Source organism: Solea senegalensis, linkage group LG13 (assembly GCF_019176455.1).
Source record: "Solea senegalensis isolate Sse05_10M linkage group LG13, IFAPA_SoseM_1, whole genome shotgun sequence".
Lineage (NCBI taxonomy): Eukaryota > Metazoa > Chordata > Actinopteri > Pleuronectiformes > Soleidae > Solea > Solea senegalensis.
Window position 1 is genome coordinate 15,287,232 of NC_058033.1, and position 12,426 is coordinate 15,299,657.

Sequence of the window (12,426 nt, forward strand, 5' to 3'; positions counted from 1 at the left end):
CACGTCAAGAGTAAAATACACTAACCTTTGCCCCATTGCCTCCAATTAAATGTTGTGCATTGTGCTGTGTGTGTGTGTGTGCGTGTGTTTCTGCATGTTCTTGGAGTATGAATGACTGTGCCTGGGCACACACTTTGTGTTCTCTATTTGTGTGTATACATTTGCTTTGCTTCTTCTTTCTTTCGTAAAGTACATTGATATTATTGTCATAAAACGTTATACATATACAAAGCAGCTGGGTGTTATTTGTCCTCACACTCACACATACTTTTTTCCCATGGTCATTTTTAAAATTGTATTAGTTATGAAGTGCTTGTTATTGCATTATATATTCAATCTGTATTTTTTTAGTCACTAAACAGCAATTCTTATGTATGATGTAGTAATAATAATAACAATAATATATATTATATATATTATAATATATATAATATATATTTATATATTATATAAAGAGCTTTTTATTTTAGTTAAAGTTGGCTTTTGGTTTTGGTTCACGGCAGGAACAGACTTGTTGACACTTGTCTGTTTATATTTTTCTTGGTTTTATCATCGCACTAAAGTACCCTCTTGAGTCACAAGACGTACACTAAAGTACCATCTAGGGTGGTAAAAACAAGTGCCATACTGGCTGCCATTCATTTGTGGCCTCTAAAGAAAAATATAAATTTAAAAAATGCATTCTTTCCAAGCCCTCTTGCCTTTTGCAACAAGAAGACACAGGTCTGTGATCTGGTAAATACATAGATGAATAAAATAAATACAGAAATATATGAAAATCGACCATTAAAAACACATTGATAAATACATTTATTTATTCATTTATTAATGTGTTTATTTACCCATTTATTGTTTTATTTATACATTAATTTCTGTATTTATTCACGCTTTCTTTTATTTATTTATTTACTCATTATTTTATTTATTCATTCATTGGTTCATTCATTCATTTATGTATTCATTCATTTTTTTCTGTACTACATTACATTATTTGTAATGTATTTACAAATTATGTATTTAATTATTTATTTATTCTCTCTTTCTTTTGTTTATTATGATAAACATTATAATGTTTATTATGATGTCATCCATGTGACATCCGGGTGTGAGAATGTCCATATTCATTAGTCGCCCCTGCCCTTCAAAATGTCTATGCGCGCCACTGGTGTGCCGACAACTTCACTCCTTCAGGAGGAAACAGTGACGTCATGAAACCTCCGCCTTTCTCGTCGCCAGTAATGAGTCGAAACTGTGTGCGCGTCCCCGCCCACCCACCTGTCTCAGAAACCGCCTGAAAAGCTCGTCCGCGCTCTTCCCTCCCCATTCAAGGTGCGGCTGAGCAACAGGTGCGTGAAGAGGAAGAAGACAGAAGCGCGTTCGCCGAATTACAACACATTTTCGCTCGCTAACGGTCATAAAGTTTGTCAACAACAAACCGAGTTCAGCTACAAAAGCCGTCAGTCAGTGAAGAGCGAAGTTTTTGGTTTGTACCTTCACAACAGGTGGACGTCGACACCCATTTTCTTATTCAAGTCGTTGAAGTAGCCAAGAGGACAAAAAAGAAAAATGGCCAACAAGGGTCTGCAGATCCTGGGCTTCGTCCTGGCTCTCGTGGGCGTCATTGGACTAATTATTGGCACAATTTTGCCTCAGTGGAAGATGTCCGCGTATGTCGGCGATAACATCATCACAGCCGTGGCCATGTATGAAGGACTGTGGATGTCCTGCGCCTTCCAGAGCACAGGCCAAATCCAGTGCAAAGTCTATGACTCCATCCTGCAGCTCAACAGTAAGTTACACAATTAGTATAACATTATTATTCATTGGAAATGAATGTTTTAGTAGGTGATTTGTTATAATTAACAGGCAAACTTTTTTTTCTTAGACTCATAACTCTGTGTGGTGCAAATTGTAATATAATAGTATTTCTTGGCTGTAAAGTGGATTAAAGGTGTGTAATATATGCTTTTTGTTTACTTGGAGGACATAGTAGTGATAGTTTACCTCCCCCTTGAAGGCCCTTTGTGATCTGTTACTAAATGACTGTGGCTTCGGTTAACCGGTTTTGTCACATATTAACTTACCTTGTATTCAAACCATAGTGTTAAACGCACTTCCTGTATTTACAGGGTTTATCAGGGCTCATCTGCTTAGTAAATACCCCCCCAAAAAAAACAAAAAAACAAGTCAAACTGATTAATCAATTCTTAAAATAGTTTGTGGTTAATTCACTATGTGATTATTAGTTGCAGCTTTAGTGTGCATTACTTTTTCACCTAGGTAATGATTAAATCCTGTCCCCTCCTCCTGCATGTGTGAATACAACCCTGTATTTCAAGCCTTGCATTTCACAGGTAGTTGATTAAACAGCACCTGTATGGGCCAGTGTTTAGTCAACATACCTCAGAAGCAGGCCAACAAACGGATGCTTTGTTTATGCCCTGTAGGGTAAAGGCTGCAACTTCCTGCTCTGTGAGGCCAAAACTATGTACTATTGTATCCGAAATGTCTTAAAAAATCACGTTACATGGTGCTTTTACTTTCATTATTCTAATCTTTTGAGCTCATAATACCCAGATTAAATAGGCTATGTCAGCAGCACAAAATTTGATGCATTAGTTAACTGATACTTGTAGAATATATATCACAATCCTCTTTAAGCATGAACCCTTTTATTCTCTTGTTCAGAAATACCTCTTCAGAATATGTAAATACACCATGTTTTTTTTTCCCGGATATTTCACAGGACATCAGAACTGCATAAAACAAAGGTTAAGACCATACATTTTCGGAATATTTTTGAACGCCAACAGACATTCTTCTCATTCTAGAGTAGCCTGCATTTCTAAAATGTCCACCTGCTGAAAAGTGGCCTGAGAGGAGCTGAAATTGGGAGTGGCTTCCTTGTAATGAAACCTGGTCAGACCTGTTTCAAACTTGCGTGCATGCAAACCCCCCCTTCCTCAAGAGTTTCTGTGCTCTTCCGGTTAGAGCCAGTTTCTTTTTGTGTTGCTGAAGGGAGCGGCAGTGAGGCACAGCAGACAGAAGCTTGTCTGTTCTACATGCACAGAGCTTGTTCCGCAGCATGTGAAAGCAAACCTGCTTTAAAAACAAGTGTTATCTTCACAAATAGTTGCAGACGTGACTTTATTTAGCCACTTTTTTTTTTTTTTTTTATAATAGTTTTTCGATATTTTTCACAATTAATAATGAACTCTATCCTGTGCTTTTCATCCAGGTGCCCTCCAGGCGACCCGTGCCCTCATGATTGTCAGTATTATAGTAACACTGGCAGGTTTAGGTGTAGCCGTCATGGGAATGAAGTGCACCACATGTGGAGGAGATGACAAAGTGCGCAAGTCTCGCATTGCTATGGCCGGTGGCATTATCATCCTGGTTGGAGGTAATAAATAAATACATAATAATCTTGTTGGTTTTTCTTTAATCCCTGGATGTGGAACAGTTTGAGTGGTAATGTTCACGTTGTTTACTCTGCTACAGCTTTGTGTTCCATTGTTGCCTGCTCCTGGTACGCCCACGACATCATCCAAGCCTTCTACAACCCTTTCACCCCTGTCAATACCAAGTAAGTTACACACAACACTGTGCTGGATATGTTTGTTTTGTCATTTGTATGAAAACTTGAACTTAGACCAAGTGGAAACCGCCCATGATGGTCATCCATAATAATTGGACCTTGCATTTTGAAGGTTTGAATTTACGTTCTGCAACCGGACGTACTTTGTCGAAATAAATATTAAACACTTTACCATATTTTGTATTAAAAACAATTGTGAAAATGTGCCAAAATCAAGTTATTGTGAGTGGGTTTTTTTTAACCACTATATAATCATATATAATAACTGAAGCAGAGGCCTCTTTGCATCAGATTTTGCTCTTTTTAATAACTGGATCTTTCTGTTTTCAGGTACGAATTTGGATCAGCCATCTTCATTGCCTGGGCTGGAGCGTTCCTGGCTGTCGTGGGAGGAGGTATGCTGGCAGCATCCTGCCCCCGCGACAAGTCCACGCCAAAGTATCCCATCTCAAGACCCCCCAGCAGCAAGGAGTACGTTTGAGCGCGACAGGACTCGGCGTTAGGGGTTGAAGGAACACTTGGACACTCATGCTCGTCTAACTCAGAGATTGAAACTTTGAAATGCTGTATTCCAGGAGGCTTTTTTTTTAAATTGTTTTTTATGTTGTATCTTAGTTTCTTCAGGGTTCCCCTGTGATGTTACTGTAATACTACGAGACGCAGTACAAGTTTTAAATATTAGCCGTTTACTCGTAAGAATTGTCCCACTGGCCTTGCCTGGAACGGCAGAGTGATGTACTTTCCACTCAAGCTGACACTCTAAAGCACTAAGTTAAACACCATTTTATTGTTCAATGCGTTATGTGGTGAATGTTTGACTCGCTGCATTATTGGAGTTCATGTGTTTGAATGCACTGAGCAGAAATCAGACATGGCACTGGACGACTTGTGAGCCATTTATTTCAGTGGAGGCTTCATGTGTAATAGTTCATCATCTGGCACCTGATAAACAGTTTAAATGTATTTGTGACCCATTTACATGAACAAGACAAATCACGGACAACGCTGTAGACTAGTTCATGTTAACCACATGCTGAGTGACGTTTTCATGTATAAACGGCCGCTTACTGACTGCTTTATTGCCAAATATTGTTGTATTTTGCGTACATGCAGCATGCAAAAAGTTGTGAACCATTTCTGCATCCGATTACTGTTTGTGTGAATGGGCTTGGCTTCTGATCATGTTTTTTTATTTACAGTAGCTGTTGCTGCACGTTTTGTTTTTAAAAACTTTTTAATGTGTGATGTGCAGAGTTATTGTTGTACATAAAATAAAAGTGAAAAATATATTGTTTCTGGGTTCTGGACTTTTTTTTTCCAATACAAAAGTTGTTCATCTTAGAATTGAGTTTAATGTTGGCTGCACAATTTAAATATTAATCAGTTCAAAGAGTGGAAATTTGAGTTTTATACAGAATACAAGTTAAAAACAAAAGGGTAAAGACATAATATACATACTAATAAAGTATATGTGCAATATGTTAAGTATAGTACGAGACTAAAAAATCTTGTTCGCTTACCTGTGTGTTACTAAAAGGACAAAATTCAGTACATTAATTTAGATTCAATTAAATTACAGTCCAATGAAATAATACAATCCCATAGGTAATCAACAATTAAAACTGTTTTAGAATCTAAACAAGTATGTCACTCAATCAGTACTTAGCAGTTTTTCAGTTACTATTGTGGGTGGTTGTGTATCATTATTTTGTTCACTTTTTTAAAGATGGGTTGTAAAACACATAATCAGCACTGACTGGGCTTTGTGTGCCCCCTGCTGGCCCCTGGCACTGAGACCCAGATCACAGGCGTGTGCGCTCATAAAGAACATGTTAATGAACAAATGTTTGTGTCACACTATCTTCCTGTTAAACAGCTTTTTTCCTCCCAGGAAACCTACGTTTGTAAACCGCTCACTCCTCCACACCAAATTCCATAGAGAAAATGTGCGTTTTTATCTTGCAGTGCGGGACACGTAGTCTGCTGCTGCCTTTTTTTGGTAAGTTTGTGCCACTGAGGTAAACTGAACAAAGGATTTCATGTACTGAAGTCACAAAGTAACACATTTGAACTTCCTGATGGAGGAAGCAGTTCATCGACAACTATGTGACGATGATGTAAAATCACTGCTTTTCTTCATGGAATTTGGTGCAAGGGAGCGAGTGATTTACAAAACAACACAAACTTTAGTTTCCAGTCAGACAAGGGGAGATAAAGTGGTGGATATATTCATAAAATATTGTAAACTGTGCAGGGATCATTCCACACACACAAAAACACAGTGAATATTTTTGGCAGGTGCTTTACAAACAGAGGTGATTAATCAGGGAGTGGCCTGCAAGATGCAAGTGATGATGAAAGGGTTACAGGAAGTGGGAGTGAAACCAATTGAACACAGTTGATGATACACTAGTTAAAAGCGTGTGTGTATTTCCATGTAAATGTTCGAAATGTAGGAGTATACAAGGACATACTTGAACAATTTAAAAAACAATAAAATGTTTCTGCCGTGAATGCGACAAGGCTTTGGCGGTTGGACAAACGTATTTTTGTGTAACTTCTAGTTTGTCTTTACGTCCCTTATTACATGCTCACCTGTGCAAATGAACATGGTCGCGAACGAGAATGAAAGGCTGTCATCAGTGCGCATTAAATGTTTAGTTAAAACATTGACAGTCGCTAATTGCACTTAATGTTAATTAACGCACCCAAAGAAAATGTCACTGTGACTGTATCACAAACAAGAAACACCAAAATATCCACATTATACGTTTTATTTCATCAATCTGGGAAGAGTCCATCCAAACCCAACGCATAATCAAGTCTGACAAAGTCGTTTCGTGTAAACATGGAATGATGCTGGGTGAAGCACAGACACACTTCACCCAACTTGAACAAATATGACATCATGTGCCGATTCTGTTAACTTCGATGACAAGAGGGCTTTTACTTCTGGACGATACATGCAACGCAGTCGTGCAAAGTTTTAGGCGACTCATAAAAATTTGTTTGCAAATTCTTTCATTCAGTCACTCAATAAGTTTTTACCCCTATTGGACATCAGCTGCATTCAATGAATGGGAAAATGCTTTCTTATTTGTCCTTATTCTGTCATGTAATGGACAGATACATGTTTTATTGTCCGTGCATACAAGTGCTCCTGAAAATGTGGCGACAATTTTATTTACACATTTACAAAGCTTCAGATTTTGAAAGTTGGTTCTCATTTATTCAACAAATGGATGGATTTCTCTGGCCCTGTGAGAGTTAACCGTCACCATCCACATCACTGCTGATCCCGTCTTTTCATACAGGGCGCAGCTCGAGCTGGATTAGACGGAACAGATTCATGACAAGTGGAAGGGATTTGAGTTTGGCTTTTTGAGGGTTTTACGAGGTGCTATGGATATAAAGAAGTCATAAAAAGAGACGATAAAACTAATGGCGTTTATTCGGGCTGTTATTTAGTTTCCTTCAGTGCCTGTCTCCACTTCCACAGCTCGGCAACATTCTGAAAGAAAATACAGGAGGTAAACAGGATGATCTAACAGAAAACACATCTGATCTGCTCTTTCTGCATGTATGTTGCTTTTTATAAAAGTAATTTTCTTCCACGTTTAAAGGAATCAATTGACTTCTCTTTTTATACATCATGAATCAGAAGAAACCTTGAATTCAATACTGTACCTTGGCATCTGAGACTTTATATCCGTTCTTCACAAAGTTCTCAAACTTAGGCTGGAGTTTAGGTAATGTCACTCCCTGTAAAAGAAACAAATTATTTGTCATTATTATAAAACGAGCAAATTAAAACTGTTCACACAGGAGGAGGGGGAGTAATAAAACTTGAAAACCACAAACCTTCTTCACTGCCTCCATTAACTTGGCTTTAATCTCAGGAAGTGTTAGGTTTGCTTTGGGAGTAGGTGGGGTTTTGGGGGACTTCTCGCCTTTGCCTTTATTCTTTTCATATTAGGAAGATGAAAATGGTGACTTTTTAAAAACTGAATACATGGAACATTTATTGACTTCTTAAAAAAATTGAAATGTCCACTTTACGCAAACTAATAGTTACCTGCTTTGCTGGTGTGCTGGGTTTTGAACTCTTGCCGTTCTGAGCCGCTGACTGTTTGGTTGGTTTGGCCTTTATAAAACAAAACAACAGAGACAATAAGGTACAGTTTCGGCTACTGCAGGCAAGAGCGACTCTAAATCCTGTTCATTACCTTAACGGGTGATTCTTCCTCCTCGCTCTCCTCCTCCTCCTCATCATCGTCGTCGTCCCTGAAAGAATAGAATCAAGAATTGGAACCATAGTTGATGTGAATACTACATACCAAGAATTGGAGAGAACAAGGATTAAGTTTTTGATCATTTTTTTCTCCCTACAACAAAAAAAAGATAAGACTAACTAGACAGCTAACTCAGTTGGCATATTTTCCTGGAAAAAAGTCAAATCTCCATTCAGATTTTATGTGTAATTGTATTCCTTGTCCTTTACAGGAGAAGCATGGTTTAAACCCTCACATCACACACGATCCAGCTGTGTCAAATCAGATTCTGCCACTGCGGTTGGCAGCAGCTTCAGGTTAGCAGGAGATGAACACTTCAACACTTCATTCACCCCCGTCCCGTTTATGAAGGGATTTCGATCAACATTCAATTTACAAAGCAAGATCGCGACACCCCTAACATCCAGGTATTTAAACATAAAAGCAGCAATGGTAAGAGGGGAAACACTTTTCCTCAAGTTTGATTTGTAAAGCTGTGGCACATGTTTTAATAAATGAATGAAAATTACTGTTCACATGCTTTCTCCACCAGTGGGAGTGTGAAGAATTTATGACACCTTGTGGCCGAATTGCATATTGCAACCAACAGAAGAACATTTTCTCTAAAACGGGAAAAGGTCAGAACCCGTGTGTTATGAAGACAGACACTCACTCATCCTCGTCATCATCGTCGTCGACGTCCATTTTCATTTTTTTCTGGAAGGAGATAAAGTGCGGTCATTTCAACTGTGACGCAAAGACACTTTATGAACAAGATAGATCACACATGAACAGAGCTGAAACAAACCAGAGATTTAAGTGCAGGAGAGGACGCGGGTCTTTTCTTTGACGCCGTCACACCCTCACCCTCCTCCTCTTCTTCCTCCTCCTCATCATCTTCATCAAAAGACTGATCAGCGTCCATCACTTTAAATGCAAATCAAAAATCTTAAGACTCTCTTCCTCCACTAAGAGTGGATATTTTTTGATACGACGTTCTGGTTTCACGCGCTCCGACAAATACTCACTGACGAGGTGTTGTCCACTGATATGGATTGGACCTGGACCAGAACCAGCCTTCAGACGGAAAACTGCAGGCGGTGTGATTGTGAAACTCCCGAGACAAACCTGTGCCGAGAGTTAAGTGAGTTAACTCTAGAGTGGCCTTTATTGTGTCTCACAGAGCAAAGGATCACATTTATCAGCACGACGAGAAGATCTTGTCTACTCACACTTGGCAGGGTCGAAGGTTTAAGCGAGACCAGGACTGCTGTGACTTTCTGACCCTCTGCGTCATGTCCTTCCACTTCCACTGTGTGGAGTACATCTTTTGTGGTGGAGTCCACACAGGCCTAGAGATAAATATCAACATTCACAATGAATCCTTTTTGCATTGGACCGTGACCACACACATCCTCCATCCACTGATTCTTGATCCTTATTCCCTCTCCTTTAGCACAGATTGGATTTTCTGTGATGTATAGCATTATAGCATATTAGATCAAATGTTTTCCAGAGGCAAACCCTTTAAAAAATAAACAAACACATGCCAAATGTGGCTTAAATTTATATTATATAAATTTATATGCCAAAAAATGCTCCTTGAAATAAAATAACAAATCTTTCCTGCATGACAATAATATACAGTAATTAATCCAAAAATACAATATTACAATTTTAACCAAAATTGAAACAAACATGAAATTGTATCTGTGAAAATTAATGCTTAATTGGGTTTGTATAATTTTCTCAATTATTTCACATATTTAACACAGCTTGTTGATATAATAAATAATATCTTTTTATTATCAATATTTACAACTTCAGGCTTCCATATGTCCAAAAGTGACTGACAGTAATGGAAAATAAGTCTTTATAAAAAAACTCTATGGTGTGTGAACTATGAACCAGCTTGTTCCCGCCTCCTCAGCACAACCTGAACAATAATAATCTAACACACCAAGAGAGGCGGGGCTTAAGGCAGAACAGCCAATCAAAAACTTCAGAAAAAGTGTGGGCGTTGAACCCTCTCATCAGGAAAAGTGTAGGCATTAAAAGAACCGCCCCAAGGGTGCGATTCCCCAGTGTGTGTGTGCGCGCTCATGTATTGTCATTTTAACGCAAAATCATTTATATCGATACAAGCGATACTGTCCTGTGTTATATCTTGTTTAGAAATATATCGATATATTAAATTATCGCCCAGTCCTACTACAAACACATCTATAGCTAGTTAATTTTGAAGTGATATTGTCACAGGCTTGGAGTCGCTGTCCGCCTGGAACTAGTTCCCTGTCGACACCCGAAAAAAATAAGTGTCCAACTTTTATAATCGGACACATTTTAGATATTTACAATTATGATGTCGGCTATCAACTGGGAAAAATCAGGTCCATTGAGCCGTCGTTCCAAAACTCAGTAGCCAGTCAGCAGGCAGCTCGCTAAGGCCCACCCGCAAACCAAAAAACCATAGTGCAAAGAACAAGTGTATTTACAAATAAAATACAATATTTTTGAATGATTGAATAGATTTTACTTGCTTCTTAAAAAGTGTCATTTGAACAATTAGATCGGACACAAATTTAATTCCATAGTTTAAAAAATTCTCGATTCCACCTTTGCTTTCGAAAGTCGAGCTCATGAAGTGGTTTCGATCAGCGACGCCCCTAATACTCAAGTATTTAAACGGTGCTGCTGATTAAGAAAGGTAGGTCTGACTGCTGGAGACAAGCAGCAATGGTAAGGGGGGAAACACAGGCTTTTAGTCGAGTGCAAAGAGGAAGGGTTATTTTGAGGTATATTTAGGATTTTCAAAAATAAAGCCTATGTTTAAGTTTATGTGAAGAACAGAAAGTTACACTGCTCCCTGTATAATGTGTGCATAACACTGTTCATATTGATGATTATCACATTGACTTAACGTTTCTGTTCATGCCCATCACCATTGCTTACCATCCTGAGATCTAGCTGATGCTCAAAGTCGTCATCATCGGGATTGAACTCCACGTCTTTTCCAGCCTCCAACACGCAGCCTGGAACAAAGAGTTCAAATGTTAACAAGCTAATCTAATAAAACAAATGCTGCCTGTGTTTGCAAGACACGAGACATTTGAAGGCATCAAATATTGATCTACATTTTATGGACCAACAACACAATTCATTTCCAAAATAAATGACAGATTGATTGATAAAAAGAATCATTAGTTGCAGCCAAACAAGCGATTATTTGGTTAGTTATTACGTGTTTCTGTTGGGAACAAAAATTAATTATTTTGCGAATGTAGACAAAATAAAACATTTGAGGATGTCTTTCATTTGAGGTTTGGTAAACGATATTTGACAAGTCTTTCTGGGCCAAACAACTGACTAATCAGGAAAAATAACAGGCAGATTCATCTCGAATGTACAGAAAAAAATAAATAACTAAAAAAGTAAAAAAACAACTTCTTATATTTACTGACATCGTCGTGAGACAAACTTTAAGGTGAAGCGAAAGTGAGACTTAAGGTCAGACAAGACTCAGCGTGGTCCACGTGAGTTTCCAGCCACGATGATATTTTTTTTGTAACGTGTGGCATCGGTTCAATAATGTACACGCAGTTAAACCTACTGATGCGTCAGCGTGTGCACATTTTTAATGTTAAGATCATGTGAAGTTACCAGGATCAGAGCTGCTCACAAACCGCAGGCGGCGCCATGTTGATATCAAACACGTGTACGACCACGCTGTTCAGCGGGACACACTACTACATTTACATTTAAGCATTTAGCAGACACTTTTATTCAAAGCGACTTACAAAAAGGAATAAGCTACATAGAAGAAGTCTCGAGGGAAAAAAATCCACTAGATAGGAACAGTGGACTGACAAGAAGGTGAGCGTGCAGATGGAGGTTAAGTGCTAGGACAGAAGATGCTCTTAGAAGAGCTGGGTCTTCTACTACAACCCCCTCCAGCAATTTTACATTCCACTCTCACTAACAACACAACATTTAACACTTATTATTGTTATTTTAATGCGACCACTTAAGCGTCACCCTCCATTTTGAGTAGGAGACGCGGCTACATGACTTAGTTTCCTCGAAATTGCTGTGCTAACAGCAGTCACTCATGAAGACAGAGACTTTGTCCGAGCTTTATATCGCAGAAAAAACACACGTGACTTTATCTCACCGTAAAGAAACGTCTGTGGTGCCATTGTTTCCTCGTCCATGCCGTCCATTGTGGGTGTTAAAGAGCTGTAGGTCTGCGGTGGAAGACTGACAAACTACAACTAAGTGACGAACCACACGTGGCTCAGCAGCAGTCGCCTCGTGTCTTCTTCGGCTTGAACAAAGAAAAAGAGCGGCACAGCGACACCCCACGGCACGGCGGTGCAGAGCAGGGTCTTTTTCTTTTTTTAGGGTCTTTATGGCGGTTGGCAAACAACGATTTGGTGCTTTACCGCCACAATCTGGTATGGAGTGTGGATCAAAAATGCAATTGGAATGTAAATTATTATTATTATTTACTATTATTGTTATTATTACAATAATAATAGTAAATAATTATTACAATAA

At 38.7% G+C, this 12,426-nt stretch overlaps 2 protein-coding genes across 2 annotated transcripts; one reads left to right on the forward strand and one right to left on the reverse strand.

Moving 5' to 3' along the window:
- Positions 1-1,301: 1,301 nt before the first annotated feature.
- On the forward strand, positions 1,302-4,890 carry cldn7b (claudin 7b). The gene is made up of 4 exons (XM_044042594.1): positions 1,302-1,789; positions 3,239-3,403; positions 3,502-3,586; positions 3,929-4,890. The coding sequence occupies exons 1-4, from the start codon at positions 1,567-1,569 to the stop codon at positions 4,077-4,079; spliced, it is 624 nt and encodes a 207-aa protein (XP_043898529.1). The 5' UTR covers positions 1,302-1,566; the 3' UTR covers positions 4,080-4,890.
- A 1,466-nt stretch (positions 4,891-6,356) lies between these two features.
- Positions 6,357-12,203, reverse strand: npm1a (nucleophosmin 1a). Its single transcript, XM_044042593.1, has 11 exons — positions 12,041-12,203; positions 10,822-10,901; positions 9,102-9,221; positions 8,898-8,997; positions 8,678-8,796; positions 8,543-8,586; positions 7,825-7,882; positions 7,674-7,742; positions 7,460-7,561; positions 7,286-7,360; positions 6,357-7,109 (listed from the first exon to the last, which is right to left on the reverse strand). Exons 1-11 carry the CDS (start codon positions 12,087-12,089, stop codon positions 7,059-7,061), a joined length of 867 nt encoding a protein of 288 aa, XP_043898528.1. The 5' UTR covers positions 12,090-12,203; the 3' UTR covers positions 6,357-7,058.
- Positions 12,204-12,426: the final 223 nt, after the last annotated feature.